This window comes from Pelecanus crispus, chromosome 5 (assembly GCF_030463565.1).
Source record: "Pelecanus crispus isolate bPelCri1 chromosome 5, bPelCri1.pri, whole genome shotgun sequence".
Lineage (NCBI taxonomy): Eukaryota > Metazoa > Chordata > Aves > Pelecaniformes > Pelecanidae > Pelecanus > Pelecanus crispus.
Genome location: NC_134647.1, coordinates 53,299,866 through 53,317,829, shown reverse-complemented (window position 1 = coordinate 53,317,829; position 17,964 = coordinate 53,299,866). Strand labels below are relative to the sequence as shown.

Genomic DNA, 17,964 nt, shown 5'->3' with positions numbered 1-17,964 from the left:
GACAATTCCTCTAAAATGGGGATGCCCAACCATAGCTTACATATTATATGCAGCACATCTGGAAAATCCATCTGACCTGCGGACCACTGCTAGCCATTCCTTTCCCCACTAGCTTCAAGAGGCAAAGACAGATTGCAGTTGACCCATTTTTTTGGTTGCAACCTATTTCCCATCTTTACCAGCGCTCCTGAGCACCTTCACAGGATGTACTGCCCCTCAAGTCACATGCACAGGGCAGGCTTCCCATGACACCAAGAAAAGTTCATAATCCACCCAGGAAGAGAGGTTATGCATCCCAACCATAGATGTAAGCAAAATTCTCCACCCTTGAATCCCAGCTTAAAAACAGGAGTTATTTTAATAAGAAACTGATTACATTCAATCTCAGAAGTCTGCTCTATTCTGCAGACATGCAGTGTTATATAATAGATTAAGTAAAATGAAAAAAGTCCAGTGATAGAAGTACAACTTACCAGGCTTGGCAGCTCTCTCTCGTCCTGTTCTGTCACTAGATACAGCTCTTCTGTCTTGTTCTAGTCTGGGAGCTGGACCCAGTATCTTTTTTACCAGCTTTTGTCCCTCCCGCCAGGAGGATGCACTTATTACATAGTTTCCACCTGCACAATAAGTAATAAATAAAAGTCAAGCACTAGATGGGTTTTCCAATATATCAAAAAGAAGTATTTATTGCAACCATTAATCATTTCTATACCATTTAGTTCTGCATAAGCGGTACGGCTGCAATTACACAAAACAGTTCTAACAGTGATATACCATGAAGACACTCAACAGCTGACTCACACAACTACCAGTGCTTCATGCCTACACATAATACAATGTAAAAATCCAAAACATACTGTAGCACATTAAAGCCCTACAAAAATTAATTTAAAAAAGAAAATAGGGTTATACAGGCCTAAAACATATAAGCAAACATTACTGGGTAGAGGGGAAATATTTGTAGAGGACTGAGAAGAAGCTGTTCATCTCCACTTAAGTAAAATAAGAAAAAAAGATAAAATGATCTAAATGTTGTAATAATAACAACAAAAATAAAGGTGGGAGATAAAAAACGATTCACCTTCATATTAAAATAATATTAGCTGATATTCCAGAAAAAAAACCACTTCAGATTTTTTTACAGATAATTAGTTGTTGAGATAGGTGTCTTGTGAGGAGGTTAAAAAATAGCGAACAGCAGTTGTTCTACACCAATTCTAACTCACTGTCCTCTAGCTAGGACTTCTGTACCATGACTGAAAATAGTTAAGATAAACCTTATTAGCTGATTGTTAATTCAAGAACAGACTACCTTGCAGGTGACAGAAACCCAATGAAAATGTTACTAGTATTATTTTATCATCCTATATATAATTAAACGATAAAAACTGGGTACAGTGGCATCTTTACGTAATATTGGGTAGATTAAATGCTAGGTTTATTCAACTCACCTTTCATCCCACTAACTTCTAATATTATTAATCATTTTTTTGAAATAATGACCTACAGAGCTTTGGAGAAGAGCATCATATAAAAAAGAAAAGCATTAATAACCTAATTCAGATCATTTAGCAGTATTTTATTGCTAGAAAAGTACCTAACTTGAATACACAATTTGCAGTTGATTTCTAACCATTCAATTTCAGGTTCTACCTCCTACAGCACTGCCTAAACAAACCCAGACACTGCAGCATGAAAACAACACAGCCAAACAAAAAGGGATTGTACTCTGGGCCCAACAGGACTTTGAAGACCTGGTACCAAAGCAACTTCAGGTGAAACCCAGGACAGCAGACCAACTGTTTTGGCAACCCCAGTCCACAGTTCCCACTCCCCCTTCCTTTTCTTTTTGTTATTTTAAACCAGAAGGAGGAAACCTGTTCAGTCAGAAGTCTGTAGCCTACTATTCGTTCATTTACTAACAGTACTCCTTGCTTGCATTGTAAATTATTCAAGTATTTTATAAATCTGTCACTACAAGCCTCTTTGAACAGACATATCAGCCAAAGGGGCTCTCTTGCCAAACTCACTGTTCTCAATTACTTCTGTGTGCATTTAAAAAGGCAGTGTAAAGTCTCATCTTCCATTTCAAGTCAGCTGTTTGAACTAAAACATGCTAACGGAGCAGAACATGAGCTGTGGCTATTTATAGCCTTGGCTATGTTAAGCAGTTTCTTATTGCTATGACTGGAGGAGGATGGACCATATTGGATATTCCACTTAGATCTGCTTCTTGTCTTCTAGGGATGTTAGGCCATCGTTCTCCTCACATTTAATCCATTACAGAGAATAACCATTGCCATTAGAACATGCAGCAATCTATGTGCTCCTCCCTTGGAACTGTCATAAATATGTAAGTTAGTTTAGTATAGTTCCTTAAGTATGAATTGATCAGCATAGGAAGGAGCAAATCCATACTTATCACTTACTTTTCAGTATTAGTATTCATTGCCACAAAATATTCACATGCAGCTTCATGATTTACAGCATGCAGAAGTGCATATTCATTCTCTAAAAACCCTTTGTAATAATTTTTTAAAGCAGCTTTTTTTCTTCAACAAAGTGTTTATCGATTATGGGCCACTGTACGTAAGGAGAAATATAAAACCTTAAAAGGTGCAAGAGATGCCTAACGTCGCATGGATTTAAAAGAAAAAAAAAAATTGCTCTGTAGTGTGATTGCAGTCATAGCTACTTACTTTGTATGAAAATTAAAACCAAATACAAAGCAGATGTGGAAGTCTTCCTAATTCTTTTGCTACACACAATATCAACAACATTACTGGAAAACTAAGAAACACTGACAGAATTCTACATGTAGTTATTTTCTACTATAAGGCACTGCTCTACAGTAACCTGCTTGCATCATCTTCTCTAAATGCTTTTATTTAATAGACAGTGGAAACATCAGACAACAGTGAAAATGAAAAATTCTTAATTGGTAAAAGAAATAAATATTCCTTTATAAATATCAAAATTTGTAAGACTTGTCAGGGATTGTGTTTTTACATTCTTTCACTAACTGAAAAAGCCAGGAACGGGTCAAGCCAGAACTGAAGGTGCAGCACAGCAACAAGTTGACATGGGACGTAGAATAACAACAGCCAGAGAAGAGCCAGAAGGACATTGTGTTCTCTGCTTCCCCACTGAGAAACCATACAAGAGAACAGCTTTCACTGCAGCCCCTCCTCACAGAGGAGGGCGACTCGGCAAGTCCCGCTGGCACCAATTTTAGTATCTCCATTCCTCCTCTCAGCATTATTCACGGAGCTGTAGATCAGGCACTAACCAGCTTCAACACAAGCAAAACAGAAGCAGGATCCAGAGCACAGCTGTTTCTACTTTTTGTCTGTGTTGGCCTGACACATACCTAAGGATACCCATCCTCCTGTCCCCCAACCAAGAAACACACTCTTCAGCAATTTCCATAATGTGCACACAGCAAATGGAAAAGCAGAAAATTAAAATAAACTAAAAAAGCACACACAGCCAACCAACCAACAACAAAAACACGCACATCCCCAATGCAGCATACACACACTACAACAGCATTGCTGCACATCTGAGAAGACTTTGAAATCAAAAGGCTTTAATTTTTCTTTATTTCTCAAGACAAAACTCATCTCTGAAGGACATGCGACAGCCTTCCCTCTACAGTAGAGCCAAACTAGTCACCTTGCTTGGACTCTGGACTTGACAGTGTCAGTTTTTGCACTTTCCGCACTGGTCTGGTTGCTTTTTTCTCTTTGTTTCTCTCACTAGGTTTTCCTTTCACTGTTGAATCCTCTAAAAACAAAACAAAAAATGTTAAGTGATATGCCACAGGAAAGAACATAGAATAACAAGCTTGCTTCAACATTTACCTTGAAAAACTGGAACTCAGAGAAACACAATAAAATTCACTGACTGTCCCAGATTATACACTGGGATCAATTACTCCCAGTCCAGCATTTTAGAATCCTCATAGCATGAAAATTTTGAATCAAGTGTGTTTACCTACAGACTGGAATGCAGCAAAGCCACATCAACGCCCTAATAGATCTTTGCAAAGTTCATTTTCAATTTTAAAAGAAATGTTGACAGTTTGACAGGAACAATTGTTGGTTCTCTTCTGCTATAGATATTACATTTTACAGTATTAACGTTCCACAAGAACGCACAGTTCCTTCACTCCTGAAACACACAGGCTGCTGCTTCCACATTAACGCATGACAGCACATTCACTCGTTGCCTCCATGCTAGAGCATGAAAGACAAGATACCTATGTGCTCTACTTTCTGCAAAACTTGTCACTGAATTCACCCAGTGATGCAGAGCTATTCTGTATCGCTTTAAGCCCTCATTCACAATATTTTAGGCTTTAGAGATGCCAGGAACACTTACAAAGATAAAGTCATATTTTGGCATGTTTTCACACTAGGGCAAAGAACAAAAAGGAAACCTGAGATATGGCTCAATCACCAACCCCACTGAGTGGGCTTCCCAGCTGCCCAACGTACAAAGCAGAGACAAGCATTGCTGAAGAAGGACAGGCAAGCTGCATACTCAGTGTCAGCCGTCTACATTGGACATTTTCAAAGATTTGTTAAAGCACTTCATTTTACATGCCTTGAAGATGCTCTTTTCTTAAATCCAAAAGTGAACTGTAGATAAGGAACTTCATGGCCACTATTACCACTGATTTCTTGTTCCTCTTCTATAAACAATGTGATCAGACAACCTAGAACAACCACGATTCAACACCCTCCACAGACAGATCCGAAGCTTCATTTAGATGCCAATACTAATTTTTACAGCCCCTAATTTCAGCTGAATCCACTCTCTGATTGAAACCCATAGGAAGTATCAGACACAGAACAACAGGTCATATTAAAGGATATGGGAATGGAATTTTAAGAGCCTTTCTCCCCCTTAACATTGTTTCCTTACAAATTTTCCAGTCATCTTTGAGGCTGACAACAAGCACAGGGAAGACAGAATCAATGCATCAAGTACCAGAGTCCTCAGTAAGTCCTCTGTATTTGCAGAAATCTAGCTTGCCTCCTCACCTCTTTCAGTGACAAACAATTCCTTCCTGATATCAGGGAACTGCAGGCTGCTTCCCACTCACTCTATTCATATTACAGCAATTTTGTTCTAAGGCCGATCCTGAACATCTTTAAGATAGAATTACTGGACACTTAGGATCCATACAATATCCTTTAGCCTAATTGCTAAACCAAGATAAAGACATTCTGTATGGTCTATCCTTATATGTAAAAACCTTGTTGCAGTAAAGAACAATACTTCTGTAGATATTAGAGATGTTACAGTTTATTTTAGTACTAGAGAGCACAGAACAGTTTTGATACAACTGACTGTACACACCCAAAACTCCACAGGCTGTAACTTTAATACAGAATTAACACATGGATAGATAACCTGACAACCTAAAAATACATTTACAGTATATATTATGAGCAGCACCAGCATTTGATTACTTGGAATGAGCTATTCAATATAATCTTTTCAGGTCAGAAAGGAGACACGTTCCACGACAGCTGTTCTACACGGCATCAGGACAGGTGTATGGCTGAACACACACACACAGCTCCTTCCTTTTGTAGACAGAAGTCCACTGAACACATGATCCAAATGCCTTTTCAATTGGACCTCTTCAATGAAACTTTTCAAAAATTTGGATTTCTACAGAGAGCTCATGAATCATTCATATTATGCTTGTCAAAACTAAAAAAAAAAAAAAAAAAAAAAAAGCTAGCGTAGATGAAAAGTCTTCAGAGATACGGCATTAAATGCATGGACTGATGCTGAAAAGTATTTGCAAAACAATTTCATTGAAAAGAAGCTGCTGTTCTTTTTGAACTTTTTTTTTGAGTGATTCCAGAAAAATTTCTCAGTGCCTTGTCAAACCGTACAAGTAAAAGAATCTAATAATTTCCATACCAGCCACTACACTATCAACATACAAAGAGTTTTGCAATCTCATCACATTTCCTCTAGTCTTAAATGTTTTGACCAATGAGAAAAATTATTTTTAATATGTAATAAGCAAACTGTTAAGATGCAAAAATAGAGGTTTTATGGGGATTTTATTTTCCATTCCCTTCCTTGTTATTCATCTGACCTCTTCCCCCTCCCCCAACTCAGTCAGTCAAAAGCAATTCAACCTTACAGCGCTCCGCTGTAACCAGCCTAGCAGATCAAAAAGCACACTGGGCATCCTACCCCATATCACCCAGAGAAAAGAGCTGCCAATGCTACTGCAGGTTTTCAGAGTGAAAAATTCATAAAGATTGGGTCTTGGAGCAGTAAATTTGAAAACATAAAGCACATATTACAGTTTTGATCTTTTAGAAGTGTAACTGTCCAGCAAATGCACAACATTTTTTAATTGTCTTTGTTCATATTTTAAGCATCAGAATATTGTGTTGCTAAATGAATTCGTCACCTAAAATAGACCTTTTTTCCTGTGTTGCCGTTTTGCAACAATGATATTTAATGTTTTTCAAAAGACCATTAAGCAAAGATGAATGAGTAGCAGTTTTCTAAGCTTTAGCATTCAACATTCTCTCCTACACCTTCATGTGGGATAAACCCCAAAGGCAACATTCTGTTAATTTACCACTGCAAAGTTAGACAGTCCCCCCTCCCATATCCTATCCAAGCTTTAAAATAATGAAGGTAAAAGAGTTGTAGAGGAAAGGTTTCTTAAACCTTCTGGTGTACCTGTTCTCCCACTCCTCAGGGAATCCAGGGAAGACCTCTAAAAAAGTCCTTGTGTACAAACCTCTGGGACATAAATTTCTCCAAGAACTTCAAGACTTGGATTATTCTGATATACAGCACTAAAGTTCAACAAATTCAGAGATATTAAACCAACCTAATGCCATATAATCTCACTTCCACCACACATACCTGAAGGCATACTCCTTTTACTGCAGGCTACCTACTGCATTTTAAATAAGCATTCCCAGAGACTTTCCACAGCAAATGCCCCCTATCTCCCCTTTAGCTACCTATATGTTCCAACTAAATCACTAACAATTCCCAAAGCAACTTCAGGACTGACAATTTGTTAACACCTAATGAAGGAAGTAGAATTCAGGCTTCAACATATAGTACACAGATCACTTTAATGGTGTTAAAGATGGCAAAAAAATACCAAAATTGTTCCCATGAGATAATACAGATTTCATCAAAACCTGGAAGTGGTTTGGTTTTGTCCTTTTAAACAGGAAATTGCATTCATTCACAAACTTGTATAAAGAAGTTACAAAATTAAACAAAAATTGTTCTAATGAAGACTTTTTTTTCCCAAATTCCTGTTTCAAAGAAAAGCCATCATTTGATTCTTTTCAGTATTGATTTCCTATTAAAAATATTTTAATGAGAGAAGGGGGGGAAGGATATATTTTTTTTTTCCCTCCCTTGTTTTAGTGTTCAACAAGTTACTCCTCCCGTGGAGAGAAGCCCAGTATATTTAACACTCATTCTTCAATTCTTTTTTTCCATGATTTTGTAGACTTGTAGAAAAGAAATGTTTCTGCCTTTTAGAGAAGGTTGTGTGGCTTAATCCATTCAGTTTGTGTCTCACCTGTTAACTGGAGTGCTATATCTCTATACAGTTCCCGACTTATGTGAAATTCTTCCTCATGCCAGATCTTTCCATCTGGAGCGCGAATCTTTGTTTCAGCAGGATTGAAACCTGAAAGTAAACAATTTAAGAGTTTAAAATAACTGTGTAAATTGTAAATAAAGCTTTTTCAGGGTGGAAGGGGTGGGAAACTGCCAAGTAAGAAAGGAACTACTTGAATTTCTAATGCTAAATTAGAAGAAAGCAATATACCAGTCTGCCACTTGCTCACAGTTGAAAAACAGTGGACTGGATGAAGAAAAGATTATTGAAATTGTGAAATGCTTTCTCAATCAATACAATGTTACTAACCTCTGGGACCATAAAAAAAAAAAAAAAAAATCAGTATCAAAATAAACCCAAACACTAATACAGTGAGCTGCTTCTTTATAGTAATTTGTAAGAAGAGACAGGAAGAATTTCAGAAGAACCCACAATTCTGTAAATGGGCAAGAATTAATTTTCTTTCTTGTCCGTATCTGTGATCAAACCATGCTATGCACTCCTGTACTGTCCAAACACAGCTATGAGTCATGTCCATGGTTTGACATTCTCAATGAATTGAACTCTGCTCCTTCACCACATGGAACCAACAGAGAAGGATTCTGCACCTCCATACCTCTGTATGATGGAGCAGCAGGTGCAGCTGCCACTTTCCTGACTTTGGGAGTCACCGCATTCTCCATGCTTGTGATCACGACGGGTTGCTCAGCATATCCCAAGTGCTGCCCTCTGCCACCTAGCTCTTCAGAATGCTCCCACTGCTTTCGAATCCGCTCCTTCAGCTTCTCCAACTTCGCATTATGCTGCCGCCGTTTCAAGATTTCCAGCCTATGAGCACTAGAAGTACTTGTGGCAGAAGGGGAAGACACTTTCACTTCACTGTCCTGTGATGTGTTACTCTGAAGAGTTGTAGTGCTACTCTCATCTCCTCTGGAGCCACTAGTTTTTTCTTCTTCCAGTCTTGGAGGTGTTGCAACCTTAAGAAATGCCTCATTATTCTGCAAGGCATCAATTGCTGGTCGGTCATTCAAATACCTAACAACAGTCTCATCTGCAGCAGAAGAACAGGGGCTTTCAAAATCTCTGCTGTGTAGATCCCGTTCATCTCGGTCATGTATCATACGGCCTGTTATTTCAGTCTTCGCTTCTGCTTCACTGAGGTCCAAACCAGAGAGCAGTTGCTTGGCTTCAAGTTGGCTAGAACTGTGATAAGACAGAGAACTATATGTGTCCCTGATATAATAGAAGGAAAAAGAAAGTCACCATCAGAAACACAACTGTAGGACCTTCCAACCCAGCAATCAGCATGTTCATTAACTGAAAGAATGACTTTCTATAACTTGGCTACACTTTAAAGGCAAGTTCTTTTAAAGTTCGATCACCATACATTTAACAGTGCAAGTCTGAAGAAACTGAAAGAGGTTTCTGTTCAAAATTTAATTTTCTGCACTCTCTAGCTTAACAGGACTATATATAAAGTTGAGGAGCTGAAATTAGGGCATGTAGAAAAATCAGCAAGCAGTAATGTCACCCTTCAAAATTTTTTTTTTTTTTTTAAAAGCTTTAAATAAAGACCAAGTGTAAAATTTTTATGAGAAGCATCATTAATATATGTTCTCTAAAACAAAGCAATGCACACATGCACAGTTCCTGGAAAGCATATTCATTAGCTGAGAAAACAATTAAATTGCACCATAACCCCCTGCCCTGTATTTGAGCATTAAAAAGGCAAGCCCCTGTCAAGAACTTCAGAGTGAACTGGCTATATTGCAAAAAATGTAAAGTTTACTGAGAGCTCAGGAATTCAACAAATTAAGGATCTCAGGATTTTTTCACAGAAAAAACAGACTCCACAATCTGAATAGACTCATGGTACATGTGTTGTTAGGACATTAAGTATTTAATATTTTTACTGATGAGGGGCTGAAGATGTGAAAATCTGGCACCTAAGCTAGCTGGCTTGCTTCTTCAGCAAGCGTGTTTACAGAATTGATTTAAACCAGGTCATGACACTGTACTTCTGATTAATTTTCTACCTCTCTTTCTCTAGTAGCACACTTCTGTCATACAGCATAGTAATTGTTACCAATCAACATAAAAGTTGAGCGGTTTCATTGCACAGAATTTCACCAAAAGTATATATATACATGTGCATTGATTGTTCTATCCATTATTCTGTTTTTTGTTTTCCTATACACACTTTAAGCATAGGTGTCCTGGTTTCAGCTGGGATAGAGTTAATTTTCTTCCTAGTAGCTGGCATAGTGCTGTGTTTTGGATTTAGTAGGAGAAGAATGCTGATAACACACTGATGTTTTAGTTGTTGCTAAGTACTGCTTATGCTAGTCAAGGACTTTTCAGCTTCCCATGCTCTGCCACGTGCACAAGAAACTGGGAGGGGGCATAGCCAGAATAGTGGATCCAAACTGACCAAAGGGCTATTCCATACCCTATCACATCATGCTCAGTATATGAACTGGGGTGGGTTGGCCAGGGAGCAGCGATTGCTGCTCAGGAACTGTCTGGGTATCGGTCGGTGGGTGGTGAGCAATTGCATCATGCATCACTTGCTTTGTATATCATCATCATTATTATATTGTCATTATTATTATTACTATTTTACCTTATTTCAATTATTAAACTGTTCTTATCTCAACCCAGGAGTTTTTCCTCACTCTTACCCCTCCGATTCTGTCCCCCATCCCATCGGGGTAGGGGGAGTGAGCAAGCAGCTGTGTGGTGCTTAGTTGCTGGCTGGGGCTAAACCACGACAATAGGCTACAGGCTGCTGTCAGAGGAGTAATGTGTTAATGCAGCAGCTCTGATGTTAATCCCTGAATTAATCCCCCCGATGCCACACAGTCTTCTTACTGTAAGAAAGCTATTCTTGTCAATTTAATATAACGGCATGACTCTAGATGCTCTCACTTTCTTCTTTACCCTGAAGTCTGTTAAATTTACTAAGTTTTTAAAACAAATAACTGATGTATGTAAGTTATTCCAGATAGTGTTGACAACAGAGCTGTTCAATTAACAAAACTGATCCAAGATTACACAACTGATCTAAAACAGCTTCCCACGCAACAAGGAAGGAGAAGAACCTCACAGCTGACACGAGAAGTGGAAAAGGAGACCAAAACTTATCGACATTAGGATAACAACTATTAACAGAGATGTAGTGGAATTAAAAAAAAACCCCACTGTCCCAACCCCACTCTCATCAGCCAACAGCAATTTGACTTCACTGGGAGAACATTTAGAAAGAAATGCAAAGTATGTGTTAGAATCCAATAAAAAAAAACAAAAAAAATCCAATATTACCAACCCAACCAAGCTACTCGTCAGGAATAAGGCCTGTGCAAAGAACACACACTGCTTATAAAACACAAGGAATTGAAGAAGGTATGGTAAAGGTCTTCTAGACTCTGATATTACAGCAAGTTATAACTAGTTTATTTCTATAACCTGCTACAGGTTGTCTTTCTTTTTGAAAACTTTTGAGGCACCTTATATTCACTACAGTACTTAACATAGGCTAGGAAAAACAGGCTTTTGGTATTTTCCTTCATTCCTCACACCCCACCACGTTCTATGTCCTGCAATATTCTGTGCCGCTTTTTCTCCGTGATACAGCTGTTCTTATTTGGGTTTCTCACACACGCAAAAACTGAATGCTTCTTTAGTACTAGATGTTCTTGCTCTACACCATCTTCTGGTAATACATTTGGGAACATGTGCTGAAGAAGTAATGAAACAAAGTTGGCAAAGCATGAGGAAATACTCTGTTTGGTCCTTGTTGCTGAAACTAAATACCTATCAAACCTATCAGGCCACTGAGGCCACAGCCACATCAGCTTGATGATCTGGCCCCATTTCAACACATTTGACTTTAAACTCATATTCACTGAGCAAAAAGTAAACTTGTAATGTTTTTTTAAAAAAGAAGACACTTTTGCCCAACACCACATGCTGCTCATGTGGGTGGGTGAGGGGAGGAAGCAAATAAATTTTTGAGGAGTTGTCAAAAACATCGCTATTAGCTTAATTCTGATCTTAGCATTTTTCTTTAATAATCAACTGTCCCACCGCTCACCTGTATGAAGCCAATGGTTCACGAAATTCTACACGATTGCTTTTTTTCACATTGCTTTCAAGAGTGGTCACTCGAAGAGGGCTGCGTGACGACTTCTCCTTGCTTGATTTGTTTTGGCTGGAGGACCGGGAAGCTGAAGCAGAAACCAAAGAATCCTCTATGTACTTATCCCTCCAGAAAGAGAAAGCTCTTGGGGCTGAACAATTAAGAACACAGTTTTTCTTGGGTTCGAGCAACACTCCAAAACAGCATTTAAAGTACTCCCTCTCTTTTTCAGCAAGCTGATTTCAACAACTAGAAGCAAGGTGGTAAGTGCTTGAAACAATGATCGTATTTAAAGAGAGAGATTATAATGCTTAAACATTAATTTTAAGTAATTAAATCTGTGAAAGTTGATTGTAGTGCCACTAGAGGTCGATCTGTCTGCTCTTCTCCAATGCCACACTACCAGAATGCTCTAAACAGTATTTAAAACAAGGGCTTATTTCTTATAAGCAAATGCTTTCCTTAAATGAAATAAAGGAAGTATCAGATTTAGCATTCTATCAGGGTATAACAGTTGACAACACAGAGAGCTACCAAAACTGAAAAACAAATGGGTGTGACTGCCTGCAGAAGAGACACCATGAAGCAGATGCATGTGTTGACCACCACAAAGCATCCATGGCATCACTTCTTCACAGACCTTCCTCTGAAGCCCAGTGGTGCTTGGCATGCACAGGGCTGCTGGGCCCAGCTACACATTTGCTAAAGCCAAAATGTCTTCAGAGTTCATTCTGCTCTCCTTCTGTGGCTGGAAAGAAACTATTCCGACCTACGAAGCTGGTTATTTCTCATCACTAATCTGGGTGCGAGCAGGGCTAAAGCCTAGTTGCTCCTTGGACTAGCTGTGGCTGAGACCCAAGAACTTGCACACTGTAGTGAAGCGTTTCTTGAGATGTGCAGCACTTTTTCTGATATTTTTGGGATGAAGTAGGTTCAATGTGATCCCCATGTAGCAATCGTTCAAAATCATTTTATATTTAAAAATATAAACAGCTAGTCCAGTGTAAACATAGGCATATACAATTGTTATCCAAAACCCCCACAAAAACATGGTATCAGAATGGGATAAGCACTGCTCACTCACAGCGTGGGGAAAGTCCTGTCAACTCCCTCTAGCCAGGTGACTATGATAGCACCCTTTCTTTCCTAAGCTAAGGGAAGAAAACATTAGTTTCTCCTGAGCAATTAGAGTTTCATGAATAAAGATCATTAACAGGAGACAACTTGGGGGCAGGGAGGAGAAATCAAGTTTTCCCAGAATGCAGTGGCTTTATCCTGCCTTACACACTACATCCTCAACAATACATACCCTTTCTGCTTATTTTCCTGCTAGCACTAGTGGAGGGCTTCTTGGCATCCATGACAGAATCGAATACAGCTGTGCTGGTGGGAGCTATTTCCAATTTGTTCTCTATATGACGTAGCTAGAATTTGAAGATAATGCAAATTAGAATGTTGTTTTCAATTTTTAAGCTACAGGCTTTTTCCCCTAATGTGAGAAGTTTTTTTCCTCATTGTCATAAACAATAAAACTGCAGGCAAAAGCAACTGCACAAGGCTCATGTTGCAAAACTGTATAGCCTTACGGCCAGAAACTACATAAGATTATTAACATTTGTTTAAAAGGATTATCAAAATTAGGTTTTGTTGCATAGCTTTGTTTCCATAAGTAGGCTGTTGTGAAGAAATTAATAATAACATGCCATTCAGAGTCTTAATGCTTAGCCTGAATGAAATATTAATTCCACTTGGAATAAATTCTATAACACTCTTTTCAAAACGGAGCATGATACAGGATTCCACATGTAAAACCCCACACTGATGCTCAGCTATTAAAAAAAGAGAGGGACAAGGCTATGGGGAAGATTTGAATTCCCCCAAAACCCAAGCTCTTTGGATTCACTGAAGCCAGGATTTAGAAACTAGTGTGGTATCTTAAGCACCTAAGTTAAGCTCTCACAGAAAGAAAGCAATTCCAATGCTCAAAGATGGAAAATTATGAAATACACTGGTGTTGTCCCAGTTTCTGACTGGTTTGGGTAAGCAGGGGAGAGCTATTTTGTCAAGTTTTCAGAAAAATGAGAAGTCACCACTTTCTTAAATAGAAAGGCAATATTACACTCAAGAATTAGCAGGTATTACTATACTCAAGACAAAGCTTGCTGTGGCAAAAATTTCTTCTACTGTGCGTGGAAAACATTTTCCAAGACACAACAATGTTCAACATGCATGTACTCCAGCTGCTTGCCCCGTTTGCAACTTGTTTAACAGAAAATCACCGAGCAAAATAATATTTTAGTTAAAGCTCTTGTAGCCATTAACTGATCGAAAAGGAGTAAGGGGGGTGAGGGGGGTGGGGAATCAATCAGTACTTACAGCAGCCTTAGTCTGAGAAAAAGTAGCCCATGCTGCAGTTAGATCTTACAGGGCAGAAACAAAGAAATAAATTTCTCATTAATACATAGAAAACAATGAAATAAAATGTTGCTTCAAAACAATTCTCATGGGCTCACTAAGCAAGTTCTTTTAATGACTCAATTCCAGCCTGTGAATCTCCTCTATGAGAGGCTGTTATCAGTCAAGACTCATCTTAACGGAGCAATAAAATATTTAATGTAAAATTTAATGAGTTCACAAAGTTAGGTTGCATGCATAATATTACATTTAAAATCAAATCTACCACACATTATAGAAGATGTTTAGAAGATAAAATAAAGCTGGTTACCTACCCCAACACAAATATCTTGCATCTTTCCATTACACTATAGTTTAGTTACTTCTTTTTTTCCCCCCCTTCCATTTTGTTCTTCAGTAAACTAAGCACGAATACATGGTCACTGAAAGACTCTACTCAAAAACCAAGCTTTGAACATGTGAATTTTGAATAGTAAGTTTTTTGAACTGTACACCCTACAAACAAAATAGAAGCAATGTTTGTGAAGAACAAGCAGGAGGCATTAATCAACTTCAGCCTTTTAATCTGAACAGATAGCACACGCTCTATGCGCAATCCAGTTCAGTAGGATGCAGTAGTATTTTCCCCTAAAAATATTTACTTCCTCAGTTCCCCTCTTCGATTTCTTATGTTTTTTTTCTAATCTAATGGTTTACACAACACAACATCCAAAACTTTAGTGTGTGTCAGAACCATGGGGAGTAGTGCTATTAAGAGTTTAAAAATAAAATAAAATAAAATAAATATTTTCCTTATAGTAAAAAAGCCGCCAATTTCATTTCAGGTAAGATGCAACAACACTAAGGAAGAGGGTTAAGGAAGTAACATAGAAGCAACTTTGCTTTGACTTTGAGAGATGGTGCTTCACGTCTACAGAACACCTCAGTTTCACAAGGTACGTCATTTTGAAAGAAACTGAACATATCTCACGAAACAATCAGCAATAATGTCCTCTTAACAGGTGAAATAATAATCTGTCTCTACTTTCAAAGTAACTTCTGGAGTCCAGTTTTGTCAAGGTGGAGATCATAGGACTGATCTTGAACCACAGACTTAACATGCAACTCAAGCTGCTCTACAGGCTAGAGCTTTCTTCTTAGGGATGTACTGTAATTTTTTTTTTTTTTTTTGGTCCCCTCCTTTCCTAAATTACAGAGTAGTCATGACAATAAAAAGCTAACAGGAATTCTCCAGTTCAGGGAGACAAAAGTGCTGCCAGTCATCTTAACGGTGAGGTACTGCTGCTATTCAAGTGTTTTTAGCTCTTCACCACTTTGGAACTGAGCAAGAGTCTCTCAGGCTCTTCTTCAATTCTTTCAAGAGCCTACAATTCCCAATTTCTGTTCCTGCACTGCTCCTCCTCTACAGCATTCAAAAAAATCTGTCTCTGTGCCATCTTGGCAACCATATCATAGGCTGGCAATTCCTAATGCAGATCAGCAAATACTCTGCAGATCAGAGTACGAAACTGCTACCTCTGCAGAAAGGAAGCCATATAACACACAGTCTTAGCTTGCAAATTGAGGCAGGAGAATACTTTCTATAAAAACTCCCCAAAGTTTCAAACAACTCGTGATAAAACATCTTCCAAAACAAGGCAATAAACCAGAAAAAATCCATACCTCTGGCAGAATCCTTGTTTTGGTTATGCCTCGGATTTTGTAGAGGCACCTCATTTGACTTGTTGCTCCACATCATGTCAATTTATCTACAAAAAAAAAGTAAGAATCAAAGAGGTATAAAGTAAGAATAAAAGTATCTTATGCTAAAGAGAACACAGGCTTGTTCACTATGATGAACGCTCACCTCATACAATGATCTCAAACTCACATCATGAACAAAATCAGAAAATCAGCACCAAATCACAAATGCGTGTACAGCTGGCAGTTGTTTAGAAACCACATAATTCTGTGGATAAAGAGGGGTTTGCTTCTGTTCTTTTTTATTTGCTACTAAGAAGAGCAAACTTCATAAAAGGAAACCCAGAGGTCATGCAATTTACATCACAGTAATAAGTATTCCAGCAAGCCTGAAGATGACCACACTGAAATATTGCATATGAAGGGGTAACAGAGGCAGTACCACATGGCTTGAACCTATAAAGGTTTGGTGAAAATACCTAATTCTGCCAATGCCAGATGAATGTGTCACCTATCTCTATTAAATGAAAAGGCAGAACAGAACTGGGCAGCAGGACACTGCAGCCAGGAAAAAAAAGACATGACTGGAACTGTTGTTGTTTTCCCGTGGACTTCAAAGGCAAGACTCCCAATAAATCTAAAAAAGCATGAACCCCTCTGACTATCACCAGAGGAGTTTTTAATAAAGGAGAAAAAACCCCAGCTACTCAATCAGGAAAGATAATTTCTAAAAGAAAAGGCAGGTAATTTATGGAAAGAGTTATTTCTCATTACTTTCTTTGCAAAAGATGGACTGCGATAGGTAAATCTGTAACAGACTTTAAAGAAGTGCTATATAAGAAAAAAGTAAGTTTAAGAGATTTAAGAGGAACTCATACAGCCAACAAGAACTCTGATTAGTCAGTACTGCTGCTACCCTCTCACCAAGCACCTCCTATCTGGTGGCACATACTTACTGAGCTGTCTTCACAACAGATGGAGGACATTTCTGTTATGGAAAGAAAAAATTAGGCAACCACAGAATTAATACAGAAAGTTCTGGACCTCTGAAAGAGTCATAAAGGCACATTTTCTTCTCTCTTCTCATGCACTCCCAGATACAGTTTTTCTTATTTTCTTAATTTCTGAAAATTTCTTTTGCTTTCACTTCCCTACATAGTGTGCCATTCTTCTCATAAAAGGTAACAAACATCCCACAAAATTAACACTGTGTACTACTTTCTGGAACAGATCATTGCCTGTATATTTTGTGACAAGGATTTTTATCATATATGGTTTTAAGGATACTCAGTGATCAACAGTGAAGTTTGGTCCTCACATTCAGTCATATACCACGTATTTATGACAGTAAGTTATCCCACAAAACTGTTCTTATGCCCCAAGACAGACTATCAATAATAAGAGCACAGGTCTTCAAAAGACCTTTAAAGAAAGGCAGAACTAAAGACTCCAAATAAATATTAGAAAGAGTGTGGAAAAGGTATGTGAGCTTATATAGATAAGTACAGAAACACACAGACACACACACATTAGTGAAGTCTGCAATAATGCAGAAATTATAGAAAGAAGTGGGGGGTGTTTTGTTTTCTTTTTTAAGTATCTAGTTATGGGCAGCAACCCAAGTGAAGTTAGAAAATTCTGCTTCTAGGACAGATGCTGCAGAGCTCGTTCATGCAGAACCGCAGCTTTGTGCCTCACATCATTCATGCTGTAAATCATAACACTGCCCTGCCCTGGCAAGCATCTAATTGATCTCCTCCATCACTGGAGCAAAGAGCTGTTGTGCTAGAAAAGTAGAAAACAAAAATTAATAAAAATGGGGGAATTTTACATAAAAAACCAATTTTGAGAGCTGCTGGAAATGTCATCATACCATTATCAGTTTCTTGCCCAAACATAAACATAGCAAAACCTACTCAATGTAAATGTAAATTTAGCATAAGAGAACTTTGGACAATCAACCATTTCTTAAGAGATTAAGTATTCATCTACATGTAATTGCTTGGGATTTATTCTTATCATTAGAATTACTAGTATAGATAGGAGAACTTAGGGACTAGAATTGTTCTCGTTACTATACACACACAAATCTATA

The 17,964-nt window shown here is 38.2% G+C and overlaps 1 protein-coding gene across 4 annotated transcripts in view; it reads right to left on the bottom strand.

The window, feature by feature from the left end:
* CEP350 (centrosomal protein 350) overlaps positions 1-16,075 on the bottom strand; it is a 68,830-nt gene extending 52,755 nt beyond the window's left edge. For all 4 annotated transcript variants that reach the window (XM_075711647.1, XM_075711650.1, XM_075711649.1 and 1 more), the window contains exons 1-9: positions 16,036-16,075; positions 15,852-15,937; positions 14,151-14,194; positions 13,084-13,198; positions 11,730-11,862; positions 8,253-8,869; positions 7,595-7,705; positions 3,676-3,786; positions 474-617 (exon numbers count right to left, since the gene is read on the bottom strand). In XM_075711647.1, the coding sequence (XP_075567762.1) occupies positions 474-617; positions 3,676-3,786; positions 7,595-7,705; positions 8,253-8,869; positions 11,730-11,862; positions 13,084-13,198; positions 14,151-14,194; positions 15,852-15,927 (1,351 nt within the window). In that variant the 5' untranslated portion in view covers positions 15,928-15,937; positions 16,036-16,075. The remainder of the gene's footprint in view (positions 1-473; positions 618-3,675; positions 3,787-7,594; positions 7,706-8,252; positions 8,870-11,729; positions 11,863-13,083; positions 13,199-14,150; positions 14,195-15,851; positions 15,938-16,035) is intronic.
* Positions 16,076-17,964: the final 1,889 nt, after the last annotated feature.